Raw genomic sequence first — 15407 nt, forward strand, 5'->3', positions numbered from 1 at the left:
TGTGATGATGACTTTTATTAGACTGACTGTCATTTGCACCGACCATTTAGGAAAATCCGATAAAAATGTAATTTGCATAATAATTTGGAACATAGTGTAGTAAAAAAGCCAAACAAAAAACAAGTGTGGGATTGCACTTTTTTTTGCAATTCCATCGCACTTGGAATTTTTTTCCCATTTTCTAGTACACAAAATGGTAAAACCAATGGTGTCATTCAAAAGTACAACTTGTCCCGCAAAAAATATGCCCTCACATGGCCATATTGACGAAAAAATAAAAAAGTTATGGCTCTGGGGTGAAGGGAGCGAAAAACGAAAACGCAAAACGAAAATACCTCCGGGGGTTAAGGAGTTAAAGAAGAGTTTGGCAAACAGCCACAAGACAAAAAAACAGGTACAAATGCAATAGAGCTATCACAATGTTATATGAGAACTCCATATAAATCTATTACTTTATCTCACCCAAAAGAGTTAAGAACAAGCCCTAAAGAGTTACATGGCACATCCAGCTCTGCTCCATCTGTATATATAGTCAGCAGTGTGTGACACTCCATTCTCTGCAGATGAGTAATAAGACGCGAATGTTTCCGCCCAGCTCTGCGCTCACATTGTCCTGAACTCCTGACAACTTGTGTACTAGGAGGGAGCTGCCACACTGCACAGCCGCCTCAGACATGACAGCCAGATCCCAGGTATGTCCGCTGTGTTCTGGGTCCATTCCCCCATATATTGTGCTGTATACGCCATCTCCTGCTCTGTGAGTGACCACCATACAGTTATCTATCCCCCCAATAGCAGCATGCACGTGCCTGGCGGTGACAGTGGGGGCTTCCTGTGTGATATCACAGCATGCACTTCACATGACGTGGTAACGCTTTAATTTTGGAACCATTGTCTTTAATCCAATGACATTTTGCTATAAGGATCGTCTGTATTTTTCCAGGTAGGAGCAATTTTATTCTTCAGTTTTACGTTGCTCTGAAGTGGAGAATCAGCTGGAGCAGTTGATCAGAAAAGCAATGATTGACTTTTTAGGCATTTTTTGTATATTTTTCCCACTTGTCGAGCCAATTGTTTTGTCATAGGTGCTTGGGTTACCCGGTATTGGAGGTTGACTTATGACTAGTGATGAGCGAGTAAACTCGTTGCTTGGGTTTTCCCGAGCACGCTCTGGTGGAGATTTAGTTTTCGTCCCCACAGCTGCATGATTTGCGGCTGCTACACAGCTTGAATACATGAGGGCATTCAATAGCAACCAGGCAACCCCACATATACTCAGGCTGGCTAACAGCCGTAAATCATGCAGCTGCTTTGACAAAAACTAAATCTCCGAGCACTTACAATACTTGGAGACCACCCGAGCAACGAGAACACTTGCTCATCACTACTTATGACCCTAAAATGTGCATCTCCTTTAACCCCAATTTCCCCGCTGTCTTCTTGCAGGGACATCCTGTCTTCCAGAGCCAGAACTCCGGCACGCAGCACCTTAGGGATCGTCAGCGCTTCTTTGAGGATGTCCTGGCGCATGATGTAGACATGTACTACCCCCATATCCACGTGCTGAACGAGCGATGGAGACGTGAGTGCAGGGTGGTGGGCTGCGGCTGGACTTCTGACGGGGTCCTGACACATAGCTTCTGCTTTTTACTTTTGCATTATATGTTAATGATTGGTTAAATAGAGTGCATAGTTTGTTTTTTTTACCTGATTTTCTAACATATGTATGCATACAACTATAGTCGAAATCTTCTTCTCTACCAATATACAGTGTAATGTGCTGCACATTGTGAGAAAAGAAAAGGCGAGATTGCAATTCCCAACACCTCCCATGTAGCACTGAATTAATAATGCAGCTACCAGGAATTAGATCTGGAAGGAAGAAGTGCAGAATATTCTGAGAATACGAGGAATAGGGTGATATACGGGAATTTTACCGAGGAATGAAGAAGAACAGGCGAGAACAAGCCGGAGTTTCCAGTCAAAGTGAGGTATAGAAAGATGCTTGAGAGCAGGTTCATGTACGATGGCCCTAAAAGAAAAAAATATGGAAAGGAGCATCTCTTAGGTTAGGAAATCTATAGCTTATCCTGTAAATGTCTGTGTGCACCCTCCATTATGGACCTCCATCCTGCTGGCTGCGGAAACTTCCATGCTGGGGGTGAAGGGAGCAGTGGTCACGTTGAGGGGTAAATGTCGGCTTCCTAATGTAATGGATTTACATGGCGAGGCCATGGTAAGGTATGAAGGATATATGACTACTGGTAATTACTGCTATGTATTTCTGTAAAATGATAGGTGTGGAGTCGGGATTAGTGGGAGTAGACAGATGGTGGGGGAGGTTGTCGTGTGGGATAGACAGTGACATGAAGGTTACAGTAATTACTATTCTTCTTTCCATCAATTTGAGTGAATGTCAGCGTGTGTCAGGTTTATGGGTGGGTTAGAGAGCACTGGCTGGAGAGAGGACTTGTAGGACAAAGACTCCTGTACCCACTTTACTCTCGGGGTGTGTCTGCGCTCATCACCACTGTTATACAGGCTTCTAACATTGGACATAACTGCGTGTATTGTTTGTTTAGAGCCACATTCACACATTTATCTCCACATCAGTGAAATTACTGGATGACTTTGAGTCTTGTTTGAAGGGCTGGTCCGGAACTTTAACAATGTTTGCTTATTCCTAGGATAGGTCATCGATGTCTGATCGGTTGGGCAGCCAATCAGCTTTTCCTGGTGGAGGCCGAACTGCTCAGTTATGGAGCTGCACAACAGCTCCGACGAGGGAATAGTGGCAGCGGCCAGGTACTGCACATTCACCCCCTATTGATCTGAATAGGTAGTAGATGTGCAATAGCCGGCCGCGGCCACTATTCCATCGATGGAGCGGTCCAGCTCCGTAACTGAGCAGTTCCGGCCAGTGCCGACACTGAGAACAGCTGATCGGTGAGGGTATGAGGTGTCGCACCCCACCCATCAAATGTTGATGACTTATTCAAAGGGTAGGTCAACAACATTAAAGCCGTGGACAACCCCTTTAAGAGTTTTTTCTCTTAAACGGAATTTGTCATCTAATTCATGTTACCTAAACCACAGCCAGCATGAATCAGAGCTGGGCTTCATGATTGCAGGCAGGTATATTCTCCTCTGAACCACTCCAGCATTTCAGAGAAAATGTACTTTACAGATCTGGCCGGGGACCAAGTGATGAGATGAGACTAGTCCGGCCGTGTTCTCCCAGCGCTGCTTTAGGTGATTGACAGATCTCTTACCATGACAGTGATCTGTCCGTTACCTGCAGTGGTGCTGGGAGAAGTGGGATGGGGTGGGGTGGGGATGGCACCTGACTATTCGGGTCTCTGACTATCGTCCTCGGAGCAAATCAGCGGAAAATGTACCTGAATGCGATTGTGCAGCCAGGTTCTGATCATGCTGTCGCGATATGGGCAGCATGTATTGCGTGTCAGCTCTCTATTGTATTGTCTAGTTTAGCAAAATGGAATATTACTCAGCCAAGGGCACATTTAGCTATCCCCCCGACCCTTACCCCAATTCATGTGTTTTAATCCCCCATACAGTTTTTGCGATATTGGCTTTTTAATTTCATGTTAATTTTTATGGTCTCTAGGGGGCAATGCTCACAAGTTAATTATGCAGAGCAGCCTTTAAAACATGCCCTCCCCCGAGACTCCTGTGAGCCACACCCCATTGTAAAGACCAAAAAAGTAATGACTAATCAAAAAGGTCCATATCTTTGAAACCGTATGGCGCATTTAAAACATTGGAATAAAATAGTAGCAAAAACTGTCTAAATGATCTGGTCTCAGGCCCTCTTTAAAGGCAATCTGTCAGCAGCTTTTTGTTGTGTAATCTGAAAGCAGCATAACATAGGGCAAAAAAAACTGTTTCCAGTGATATGTCACCTATTGGGCTACTTGGTGCAGTTTTAATAGAATTCCTGTTTCCTCTGTTGTAGATGTAGCAGTGGTCAGAATGCTGAGCTCTGCATATCCCGCTGACACCCCTGATTGACAGCTTCCTGTGTACAGTGTACATTGTCAACAAGCTGAAAATCAGTGGTTGGGGCAGGGCTACACAGATTAGCTGGACTGGTTTGCATGTGAGACCTAGTAAGGCAGTGATAATCTCCTGCTGATAAAACATTGATTGTAATTAAACTACACAGAGCCCAATAAGTGACACATCACGGGAATCAGGCTCATGCTCAATATTATGCTGACAGATTCCCTTTAAGTGTATGTACTGTATATCATACAAGGTATTCGGATACATACCGTACTGCTCTCAACTTTGCTGCCAAAAGAGACAAAAAAAATACAGAATGGAATGTTATATATTCCAAACATCACTGAAAAATATGTGCAGTACCTCAAATTATGCTGAAAATGTGAAAACATCCAGGGTGCTCCTGAGGTGTAAGGAATGCCTGTAAGATCGGCTGCTCATACATTACTGTGATATAATGCAGAAATCACACGGCATTCTCCTGTGGAGGCCCAGCGATGGTTTTCAGATGAGCAAAGTGATAGGAAGAGATAATATTCTCTAACTCAAATATGTCATATCGAACACTGAGTCCGGGCCCTGGATGACATATTCTAGAGCTGGATATGTGATGCTGATTTACTTATTGTTTTGTGGAGTAACAGTCAATATAAACTGATGAGCGCACCGGGTGGTCCTGCTCCGTGACGGACAGCTATGTCTTTATATGTGTCAATTTTTTTTTAGAAAATTTCCAATGTCTGGTGTCACCCACTGAACTCATCAATTATAAAGAGCAGCTACAACTTAAACCTAAAAGTGTTTTCCTATAAGTGCAAGTTATCTCCTACCCAGTGGGGTCCAACTGCTGGGGATCCCAGTGATCCCAAGTACATGGCTCTGGAAAACCGTGAACGGAGCTTCACTAGATGAGCATTGTCAATGGCAGGACCAGAGAAAGTGGAGTAGAGTGCTCTGCTATTGCCAGCAGTCCCGTAGACAATGAATGGAGTGTAGCCCAAGCATGTGCAGCTCCTCCACAATCCCAGTGGTCAGACCCCTGTGACCAGCAAGTTCTCCTCTGTCCTATGGATAAGGAAAACTTGGGATTTTGTGAAAACCACATTAAAGACTCTATGATTAATGTTTCTCCATGTTCATCCTCTCCGATTACTTTCTGTAAATGGTAACATTTTTGGTCACGCTCGATATGCTTGTAAGATGCTAGCAGGTGCGTAGGATGCAGTGACACACAGGAGGCAGAGCAAGGGTTAACAGGGTTTTTACGTAACACAATTATAAATCAAGCAGGGGGGGATTATTGTAAAGAAAACAACAGTTCAACTTATCAGTAGTGATGAGCGAATATACTCGTTACTCGAGATCTCTCGAGCACGCTCAGGGGTCCTCCGAGTATTTTTTAGTGCTCGGAGACTTAGTTTTTATTGCCGCAGCTGAATGATTTACATCTGTTAGCCAGCATAAGTACATGTGAGATTTCCCTAGCAACCAGGCAACCCCCACATGTACTTATGCTGGCTAATAGCTGTAAATCATTCAGCTGCGGCGCTGAAAACTAAATCTCCGAGCACTAAAAAATACTCGGAGGACCCCTGAGCGTGCTCGAGAAATCTCGAGTAACGAGTATATTCGATCATCACTACTTATCAGTCTCTGGGCCTTGGTAGGAGGTGGCTGGAAGATCCCTTGGTGGCGCCTCGGTCTTGCATCGGCAGCGATATAGGTTACCTACTCTGATACTTCATTTTAAAAATGTCTGTCATATCCTGGATGATTGTGTCTGATAGGTGCTGGTTTCTTCACGGACTTCAGTGGAGAGGTAGGAAAATAAATGAAGCGCACTCAGCTGTGTTGGATGTGTAGGCTGAACTTGGGCTAAGCCAAATGTACTAGTCGAGAGAGGAAACAGCCGCACTCAATACATGATTTACGTTGCAAAAGTATCTCTGCGTATTACATGTACAGGAAAAAACACCACAGAGAGTCGAAAAAGGCGAAGGCAAGATTACGTTTCGACCCTACCCGGGTCTTTGTCAAACCTCACTGAATTAGAGTGAAGTCCCCTCGGGACTCCCCTGGGGCTCTTCCATGGGTGTTAGTGGAAAATGACGTTCCATCTTCCATAGCACCACGGATGGCATTGGGTACGCCATTTTCCACTAACACCCATGGAAGAGCCCCAGTGGGGACTTCACTCTAATTCAGTGAGGTTTGACAAAGACCCGGGTAGGGTCGAAACGTAACCTTGCCTTCGCTTTATTCGACTCTCTGTGGTGTTTTTTTCCTGTACGTATAATAAACACAGATACTTTTTACAACCTAAATCATGTATTGAGTGCGGCTGTTTCCTCTCTCATTCAGCGGAGAGGTGTCCTGTTGTGAATTCTGCTCTTGGGTTCCCTCCGGTGGTTGTTGGTGGTAATGCAGTTGTCCCTGGGTTGCAATCCTGGGCAGGTGTCCCTGCTGATTGCAGTTCTGACTGGGGTATTTAGGTTTGCAGGATTAATTAGTCCTTGCCAGTTGTCCATTGTTCTTGGAGGTTTTGCATCTCTGTCTGGTTCCTCCTGCCCTGCTGCCAAATCAGCAAAGATAAGTGTTTGGTTTTTGTTTCTGCAGCACACATGCTGGGTGCTTTACAATTCAGTGCTATTCATTGTTTTTTCTTGTCCAGCTTAGACTGTGTTTGGATTTTTTCAGTCAAGTTGGATTCTCAGGAGATGCAGATATACATTCCATGTCTTTAGTTAGATTGTGGAATTTTGTATTATCTGCTGTGGATATTTTTAGGGTTTTAATACTGACCACTTAGTATTCTGTCCTATCCTTTTCTATTTAGCTAGAGTGGCCTCTTTTGCTAAATCCTGTTTCCTGCCTGCGTGTGTCTTTCCTCTAATACTCAGTCAATATTTGTGGGGGGCTGCCTATCCTTTGGGGTTCTGCTCTGAGGCAAGATAGAATTCCCATTTCCATCTATAGGGGTATTTAGTCCTCCGGCTGTGTCGAGGTGTCTAGGATGTGTTAGGTACACTGTCATGATCTCCATGGCCAGAGAACTAGCATAAGCCTCTATAGGAACAAGCTCTTGGAAGATGTAACTGTACTGACCATGAACTAAACCTACCGCATCATCTAGAAGTAGCCAGGTAGCATGTCCTACTTTTTATCCCTATATGCCCAGCGCCGGCCGGAGAACTAAATAATGCTAGCAGAGGGAAATATAAGACCTGACTCACCTCTAGAGAAATGCCCAAAAGGAGACAGAAGCCCCCCACATATATTGGCGGTGATATGAGATGAAACAACAAACGCAGCAGGAAAATAGTTTTAGCAAATTTGAGGTCCGCTTTCTAGATAGCAGAAGACAGAAAGCATACTTTCATGGTCAGTAGAAAACCCTAACAAAACACATCCAGAAATTACTTTAGGACTCTGGCATTAACTCATAATACCAGAGTGGCAATTCCTGATCAACAAGAGCTTTCCAGACACAGTAACGAAACTGCAGCTGTGAACTGGAACCAAAATACAAAAACAAAACATGGACGAATGTCCAACTTATCTAGTAGATGTCTGGGAGCAGGAACAAGCACAGAGAGGCTTCTGATAACATTGTTGACCGGCAAGCATCTAACAGAGAAGCCAGGTTATATAGCGACACCCAGATCTAATCAGAACAGGTGAACAGGGAAGATGATGTCACAAGTTCAATTCCACCAGTAGCCACCGGGGGAGCCCAGAATCCAAATTCACAACAGTACCCCCCCCTCAAGGAGGGGGCACCGAACCCTCACCAGAACCACCAGGGCGATCAGGATGGGCCCTATGAAAGGCACGAACCAGATCAGAGGCATGAACATCAGATGCAGTGACCCAAGAATTATCCTCCTGGCCGTATCCCTTCCACTTGACCAGATACTGGAGTCTCCGTCTGGAAACACGGGAGTCTAGGATTTTTTCCACAACGTACTCCAACTCACCCTCAACCAACACCGGAGCAGGAGGCTCAACGGAAGGCACAACCGGTGCCTCATACCTGCGCAACAACGACCGATGAAAAACGTTATGAATAGAAAAGGATGCAGGGAGGTCCAAACGGAAGGAAACAGGGTTAAGAATCTCCAATATTTTATACGGACCGATGAACCGAGGCTTAAACTTAGGAGATGAGACCCTCATAGGGACAAAACGAGAAGACAACCACACCAAATCTCCAACACAAAGCCGAGGACCAACACGACGGTGACGGTTGGCAAAAAGCTGAGTCTTCTCCTGGGACAACTTTAAATTGTCCATCACCTGCCCCCAGATATGATGCAATCTCTCCACCACCGCATCCACTCCAGGACAATCCGAGGATTCCATCTGACCGGAGGAAAATCGAGGATGGAACCCCGAATTACAGAAAAACGGGGAAACCAAGGTGGCAGAGCTGGCCCGATTATTGAGGGCGAACTCCGCCAATGGCAAAAAAGCAACCCAATCATCCTGGTCAGCAGACACAAAACACCTCAGATATGTCTCCAGGGTCTGATTAGTCCGCTCGGTCTGGCCATTAGTCTGAGGGTGAAAAGCAGACGAAAAAGACAAATCTATGCCCATCCTAGCACAAAATGCCCGCCAAAATCTAGACACAAATTGGGTTCCTCTGTCAGAAACGATATTCTCAGGAATACCATGCAAACGAACAACATTTTGAAAAAACAGGGGCACCAACTCGGAAGAAGAAGGCAATTTGGGCAGGGGAACCAAATGAACCATCTTAGAAAAACGGTCACACACCACCCAGATGACAGACATCTTCTGAGAAACAGGCAGATCTGAAATAAAATCCATCGAGATGTGTGTCCAAGGCCTCTTAGGAATAGGCAAGGGCAACAATAATCCACTAGCCCGAGAACAACAAGGCTTGGCCCGAGCACAAACGTCACAAGACTGCACAAAGCCTCGCACATCTCGTGACAGGGAAGGCCACCAGAAGGATCTTGCCACCAAATCCCTGGTACCAAAAATTCCAGGATGACCTGCCAACGCAGAAGAATGCACCTCAGAGATGACTTTACTGGTCCAATCATCAGGAACAAACAGCCTATCAGGCGGACAACGATCCGGTCTATCCGCCTGAAACTCCTGCAAGGCCCGCCGCAGGTCTGGAGAAACAGCTGACAAGATAACTCCCTCCTTAAGAATACCTGTGGGGTCAGAGTTGCCAGGTGAATCAGGCTCAAAACTCCTAGAAAGGGCATCCGCCTTAACATTCTTAGAACCTGGTAGGTACGATACCACAAAATTAAACCGAGAAAAAAATAATGACCAGCGCGCCTGTCTAGGATTCAGGCGCCTGGCGGTCTCAAGATAAATCAAATTTTTGTGGTCAGTCAATACCACCACCTGATGTCTGGCCCCCTCGAGCCAATGGCGCCACTCCTCAAACGCCCACTTCATGGCCAAAAGCTCCCGATTCCCAACATCATAATTCCGCTCAGCGGGCGAAAATTTACGGGAAAAGAAGGCACAAGGCCTCATCACGGCGCAGTCAGAACTTTTCTGCGACAACACTGCCCCAGCTCCGATCTCAGAAGCGTCGACCTCAACCTGAAAAGGAAGAGTCACATCAGGCTGACGCAACACAGGGGCAGAAGAAAAACGGCGCTTAAGCTCCTGAAAGGCCTCCACAGCATCAGGGGACCAATTAGCAACATCAGCACCCTGTCTAGTCAAATCGGTCAATGGCTTAACGACATCCGAAAAACCAGAAATAAATCGACGATAAAAGTTGGCAAAGCCCAAAAATTTCTGAAGACTTTTAAGAGAAGAGGGCTGCGTCCAATCACAAATAGCTTGAACCTTGACAGGATCCATCTCAATGGAAGAGGGAGAAAAAATATATCCCAAAAAGGAAATTCTCTGAACCCCAAAAACGCACTTAGAACCCTTGACACACAGAGAATTAGACCGCAAAACCTGAAAAACCCTCTTAACTTGCCGGACATGAGAGTCCCAGTCATCCGAAAAAATCAGAATATCATCCAGATACACTATCATAAATTTATCCAAAAAATCGCGGAAAATATCATGCATAAAGGACTGGAAGACTGAAGGGGCATTAGAAAGACCAAAAGGCATCACCAAATACTCAAAGTGGCCCTCGGGCGTATTAAATGCGGTTTTCCACTCATCCCCCTGCCTGATCCGCACCAAATTATACGCCCCACGGAGATCAATCTTAGAGAACCACTTGGCCCCCTTTATGCGAGCAAACAAATCAGTCAGCAACGGCAATGGGTATTGATATTTAACCGTGATTTTATTCAAAAGCCGATAATCAATACATGGTCTCAAAGAGCCGTCTTTTTTTGACACAAAGAAAAAACCGGCTCCTAAGGGAGATGACGATGGACGAATATGTCCCTTTTCCAAGGACTCCTTTATATATTCTCGCATAGCAGTATGTTCAGGCACAGACAGATTAAATAAACGACCCTTTGGGTATTTACTACCCGGAATTAAATCTATAGCACAATCGCACTCACGGTGCGGAGGTAGTGAACCCAGCTTGGGTTCTTCAAAGACGTCACGATAATCAGACAGGAACTCAGGGATTTCAGAGGGAATAGATGATGAAATGGACACCAAAGGTACGTCCCCATGAGTCCCCTTACATCCCCAGCTCAACACAGACATAGCTCTCCAGTCAAGGACTGGGTTGTGAGACTGCAGCCATGGCAATCCCAGCACCAAATCCTCATGTAGATTATACAGCACTAGAAAACGAATAGTCTCCTGGTGATCCGGATTAATACACATAGTCACTTGTGTCCAATATTGTGGTTTATTATTAGCCAATGGGGTGGAGTCAATCCCCTTCAGAGGAATAAGAGTTTCCAAAGGCTCTAAATCATACCCACAACGATTGGCAAAGGACCAATCCATAAGACTCAAAGCGGCGCCAGAGTCGATATAGGCGTCAGTAGTAATAGATGACAAAGAGCAAATCAGGGTCACAGACAAAATAAATTTAGACTGTAAAGTGCCAATGGAAACGGATTTATCAAGCTTTTTAGTACGCTTAGAGCACGCTGATATAACATGAGTAGAATCCCCACAATAGAAACACAACCCATTTTTCCGTCTAAAATTCTGCCGCTCGCTTCTGGACAGAATTCTATCACACTGCATGCTTTCTGGCGTCTTCTCAGTGGACACCGCCAGATGGTGCACAGGTTTGCGCTCCCGCAGACGCCTATCGATCTGAATGGCCATTGTCATGGACTCATTCAGACCCGCAGGCACAGGGAACCCCACCATAACATCCTTAATGGCATCAGAGAGACCCTCTCTGAAAGTAGCCGCCAAGGCACACTCATTCCACTGAGTAAGCACAGACCATTTACGGAATCTTTGGCAGTAAATTTCAGCTTCATCTTGCCCCTGCGATAGGGACATCAAAGTTTTTTCTGCCTGAAGTTCCAAATGAGGTTCCTCATACAGCAAGCCCAAGGCCAAAAAAAACGCATCCACATTGCGCAACGCAGGATCCCCTGGTGCCAATGCAAAAGCCCAGTCTTGAGGGTCGCCGCGGAGCAAGGAAATCACAATCCCAACCTGCTGTGCAGAGTCTCCAGCAGAACGAGATTTCAGGGACAAAAATAGCTTACAATTATTTCTAAAATTCTGAAAGCTAGATCTATTCCCTGAGAAGAATTCCGGCAAAGGAATTCTCGGCTCAGATACCGGAGCATGAATAATAAAATCTTGCAAATTTTGTACTTTCGTGGTGAGATTATTCAAACCTGCAGTTACACTCTGAAGATCCATTATTAACAGGTGAACACAAAGCCATTCAAAGATTATAAGGAGAGAGAAAAAAAAGAAAGACTGCAGCATAGACAGACTGGCAAGTGATCCAATTAAGAGCACAGAGGAAAAAAAAAAAAAAAAAAAAACTCTCAGCAGACTTCTTATTTCTCTCCTTTCTCAGCCAAGGATTTTAACCCTTTAGTGGGCCGGTCAAACTGTCATGATCTCCATGGCCAGAGAACTAGCATAAGCCTCTATAGGAACAAGCTCTTGGAAGATGTAACTGTACTGACCATGAACTAAACCTACCGCATCATCTAGAAGTAGCCAGGTAGCATGTCCTACTTTTTATCCCTATATGCCCAGCGCCGGCCGGAGAACTAAATAATGCTAGCAGAGGGAAATATAAGACCTGACTCACCTCTAGAGAAATGCCCAAAAGGAGACAGAAGCCCCCCACATATATTGGCGGTGATATGAGATGAAACAACAAACGCAGCAGGAAAATAGTTTTAGCAAATTTGAGGTCCGCTTTCTAGATAGCAGAAGACAGAAAGCATACTTTCATGGTCAGTAGAAAACCCTAACAAAACACATCCAGAAATTACTTTAGGACTCTGGCATTAACTCATAATACCAGAGTGGCAATTCCTGATCAACAAGAGCTTTCCAGACACAGTAACGAAACTGCAGCTGTGAACTGGAACCAAAATACAAAAACAAAACATGGACGAATGTCCAACTTATCTAGTAGATGTCTGGGAGCAGGAACAAGCACAGAGAGGCTTCTGATAACATTGTTGACCGGCAAGCATCTAACAGAGAAGCCAGGTTATATAGCGACACCCAGATCTAATCAGAACAGGTGAACAGGGAAGATGATGTCACAAGTTCAATTCCACCAGTAGCCACCGGGGGAGCCCAGAATCCAAATTCACAACAGTACCCCCCCCTCAAGGAGGGGGCACCGAACCCTCACCAGAACCACCAGGGCGATCAGGATGGGCCCTATGAAAGGCACGAACCAGATCAGAGGCATGAACATCAGATGCAGTGACCCAAGAATTATCCTCCTGGCCGTATCCCTTCCACTTGACCAGATACTGGAGTCTCCGTCTGGAAACACGGGAGTCTAGGATTTTTTCCACAACGTACTCCAACTCACCCTCAACCAACACCGGAGCAGGAGGCTCAACGGAAGGCACAACCGGTGCCTCATACCTGCGCAACAACGACCGATGAAAAACGTTATGAATAGAAAAGGATGCAGGGAGGTCCAAACGGAAGGAAACAGGGTTAAGAATCTCCAATATTTTATACGGACCGATGAACCGAGGCTTAAACTTAGGAGATGAGACCCTCATAGGGACAAAACGAGAAGACAACCACACCAAATCTCCAACACAAAGCCGAGGACCAACACGACGGTGACGGTTGGCAAAAAGCTGAGTCTTCTCCTGGGACAACTTTAAATTGTCCATCACCTGCCCCCAGATATGATGCAATCTCTCCACCACCGCATCCACTCCAGGACAATCCGAGGATTCCATCTGACCGGAGGAAAATCGAGGATGGAACCCCGAATTACAGAAAAACGGGGAAACCAAGGTGGCAGAGCTGGCCCGATTATTGAGGGCGAACTCCGCCAATGGCAAAAAAGCAACCCAATCATCCTGGTCAGCAGACACAAAACACCTCAGATATGTCTCCAGGGTCTGATTAGTCCGCTCGGTCTGGCCATTAGTCTGAGGGTGAAAAGCAGACGAAAAAGACAAATCTATGCCCATCCTAGCACAAAATGCCCGCCAAAATCTAGACACAAATTGGGTTCCTCTGTCAGAAACGATATTCTCAGGAATACCATGCAAACGAACAACATTTTGAAAAAACAGGGGCACCAACTCGGAAGAAGAAGGCAATTTGGGCAGGGGAACCAAATGAACCATCTTAGAAAAACGGTCACACACCACCCAGATGACAGACATCTTCTGAGAAACAGGCAGATCTGAAATAAAATCCATCGAGATGTGTGTCCAAGGCCTCTTAGGAATAGGCAAGGGCAACAATAATCCACTAGCCCGAGAACAACAAGGCTTGGCCCGAGCACAAACGTCACAAGACTGCACAAAGCCTCGCACATCTCGTGACAGGGAAGGCCACCAGAAGGATCTTGCCACCAAATCCCTGGTACCAAAAATTCCAGGATGACCTGCCAACGCAGAAGAATGCACCTCAGAGATGACTTTACTGGTCCAATCATCAGGAACAAACAGCCTATCAGGCGGACAACGATCCGGTCTATCCGCCTGAAACTCCTGCAAGGCCCGCCGCAGGTCTGGAGAAACAGCTGACAAGATAACTCCCTCCTTAAGAATACCTGTGGGGTCAGAGTTGCCAGGTGAATCAGGCTCAAAACTCCTAGAAAGGGCATCCGCCTTAACATTCTTAGAACCTGGTAGGTACGATACCACAAAATTAAACCGAGAAAAAAATAATGACCAGCGCGCCTGTCTAGGATTCAGGCGCCTGGCGGTCTCAAGATAAATCAAATTTTTGTGGTCAGTCAATACCACCACCTGATGTCTGGCCCCCTCGAGCCAATGGCGCCACTCCTCAAACGCCCACTTCATGGCCAAAAGCTCCCGATTCCCAACATCATAATTCCGCTCAGCGGGCGAAAATTTACGGGAAAAGAAGGCACAAGGCCTCATCACGGCGCAGTCAGAACTTTTCTGCGACAACACTGCCCCAGCTCCGATCTCAGAAGCGTCGACCTCAACCTGAAAAGGAAGAGTCACATCAGGCTGACGCAACACAGGGGCAGAAGAAAAACGGCGCTTAAGCTCCTGAAAGGCCTCCACAGCATCAGGGGACCAATTAGCAACATCAGCACCCTGTCTAGTCAAATCGGTCAATGGCTTAACGACATCCGAAAAACCAGAAATAAATCGACGATAAAAGTTGGCAAAGCCCAAAAATTTCTGAAGACTTTTAAGAGAAGAGGGCTGCGTCCAATCACAAATAGCTTGAACCTTGACAGGATCCATCTCAATGGAAGAGGGAGAAAAAATATATCCCAAAAAGGAAATTCTCTGAACCCCAAAAACGCACTTAGAACCCTTGACACACAGAGAATTAGACCGCAAAACCTGAAAAACCCTCTTAACTTGCCGGACATGAGAGTCCCAGTCATCCGAAAAAATCAGAATATCATCCAGATACACTATCATAAATTTATCCAAAAAATCGCGGAAAATATCATGCATAAAGGACTGGAAGACTGAAGGGGCATTAGAAAGACCAAAAGGCATCACCAAATACTCAAAGTGGCCCTCGGGCGTATTAAATGCGGTTTTCCACTCATCCCCCTGCCTGATCCGCACCAAATTATACGCCCCACGGAGATCAATCTTAGAGAACCACTTGGCCCCCTTTATGCGAGCAAACAAATCAGTCAGCAACGGCAATGGGTATTGATATTTAACCGTGATTTTATTCAAAAGCCGATAATCAATACATGGTCTCAAAGAGCCGTCTTTTTTTGACACAAAGAAAAAACCGGCTCCTAAGGGAGATGACGATGG

The 15407-nt window shown here is 45.6% G+C and overlaps 1 protein-coding gene across 1 annotated transcript in view; it reads left to right on the plus strand.

Annotated features, from left to right (window-relative positions):
* The first annotated feature begins 548 nt into the window (after nucleotides 1-548).
* The window catches only part of LOC143808359 (dysbindin domain-containing protein 2-like), a 76173-nt gene continuing 61314 nt past the window's right edge, over nucleotides 549-15407 (plus strand). Inside the window, exons 1-2 of the mRNA XM_077290900.1 lie at nucleotides 549-692; nucleotides 1447-1582. Coding sequence (XP_077147015.1) covers nucleotides 675-692; nucleotides 1447-1582 — 154 coding nt within the window. The 5' untranslated portion in view covers nucleotides 549-674. The remainder of the gene's footprint in view (nucleotides 693-1446; nucleotides 1583-15407) is intronic.

The sequence above is a fragment of the Ranitomeya variabilis genome, chromosome 2 (assembly GCF_051348905.1).
Source record: "Ranitomeya variabilis isolate aRanVar5 chromosome 2, aRanVar5.hap1, whole genome shotgun sequence".
Taxonomy (NCBI): domain Eukaryota; kingdom Metazoa; phylum Chordata; class Amphibia; order Anura; family Dendrobatidae; genus Ranitomeya; species Ranitomeya variabilis.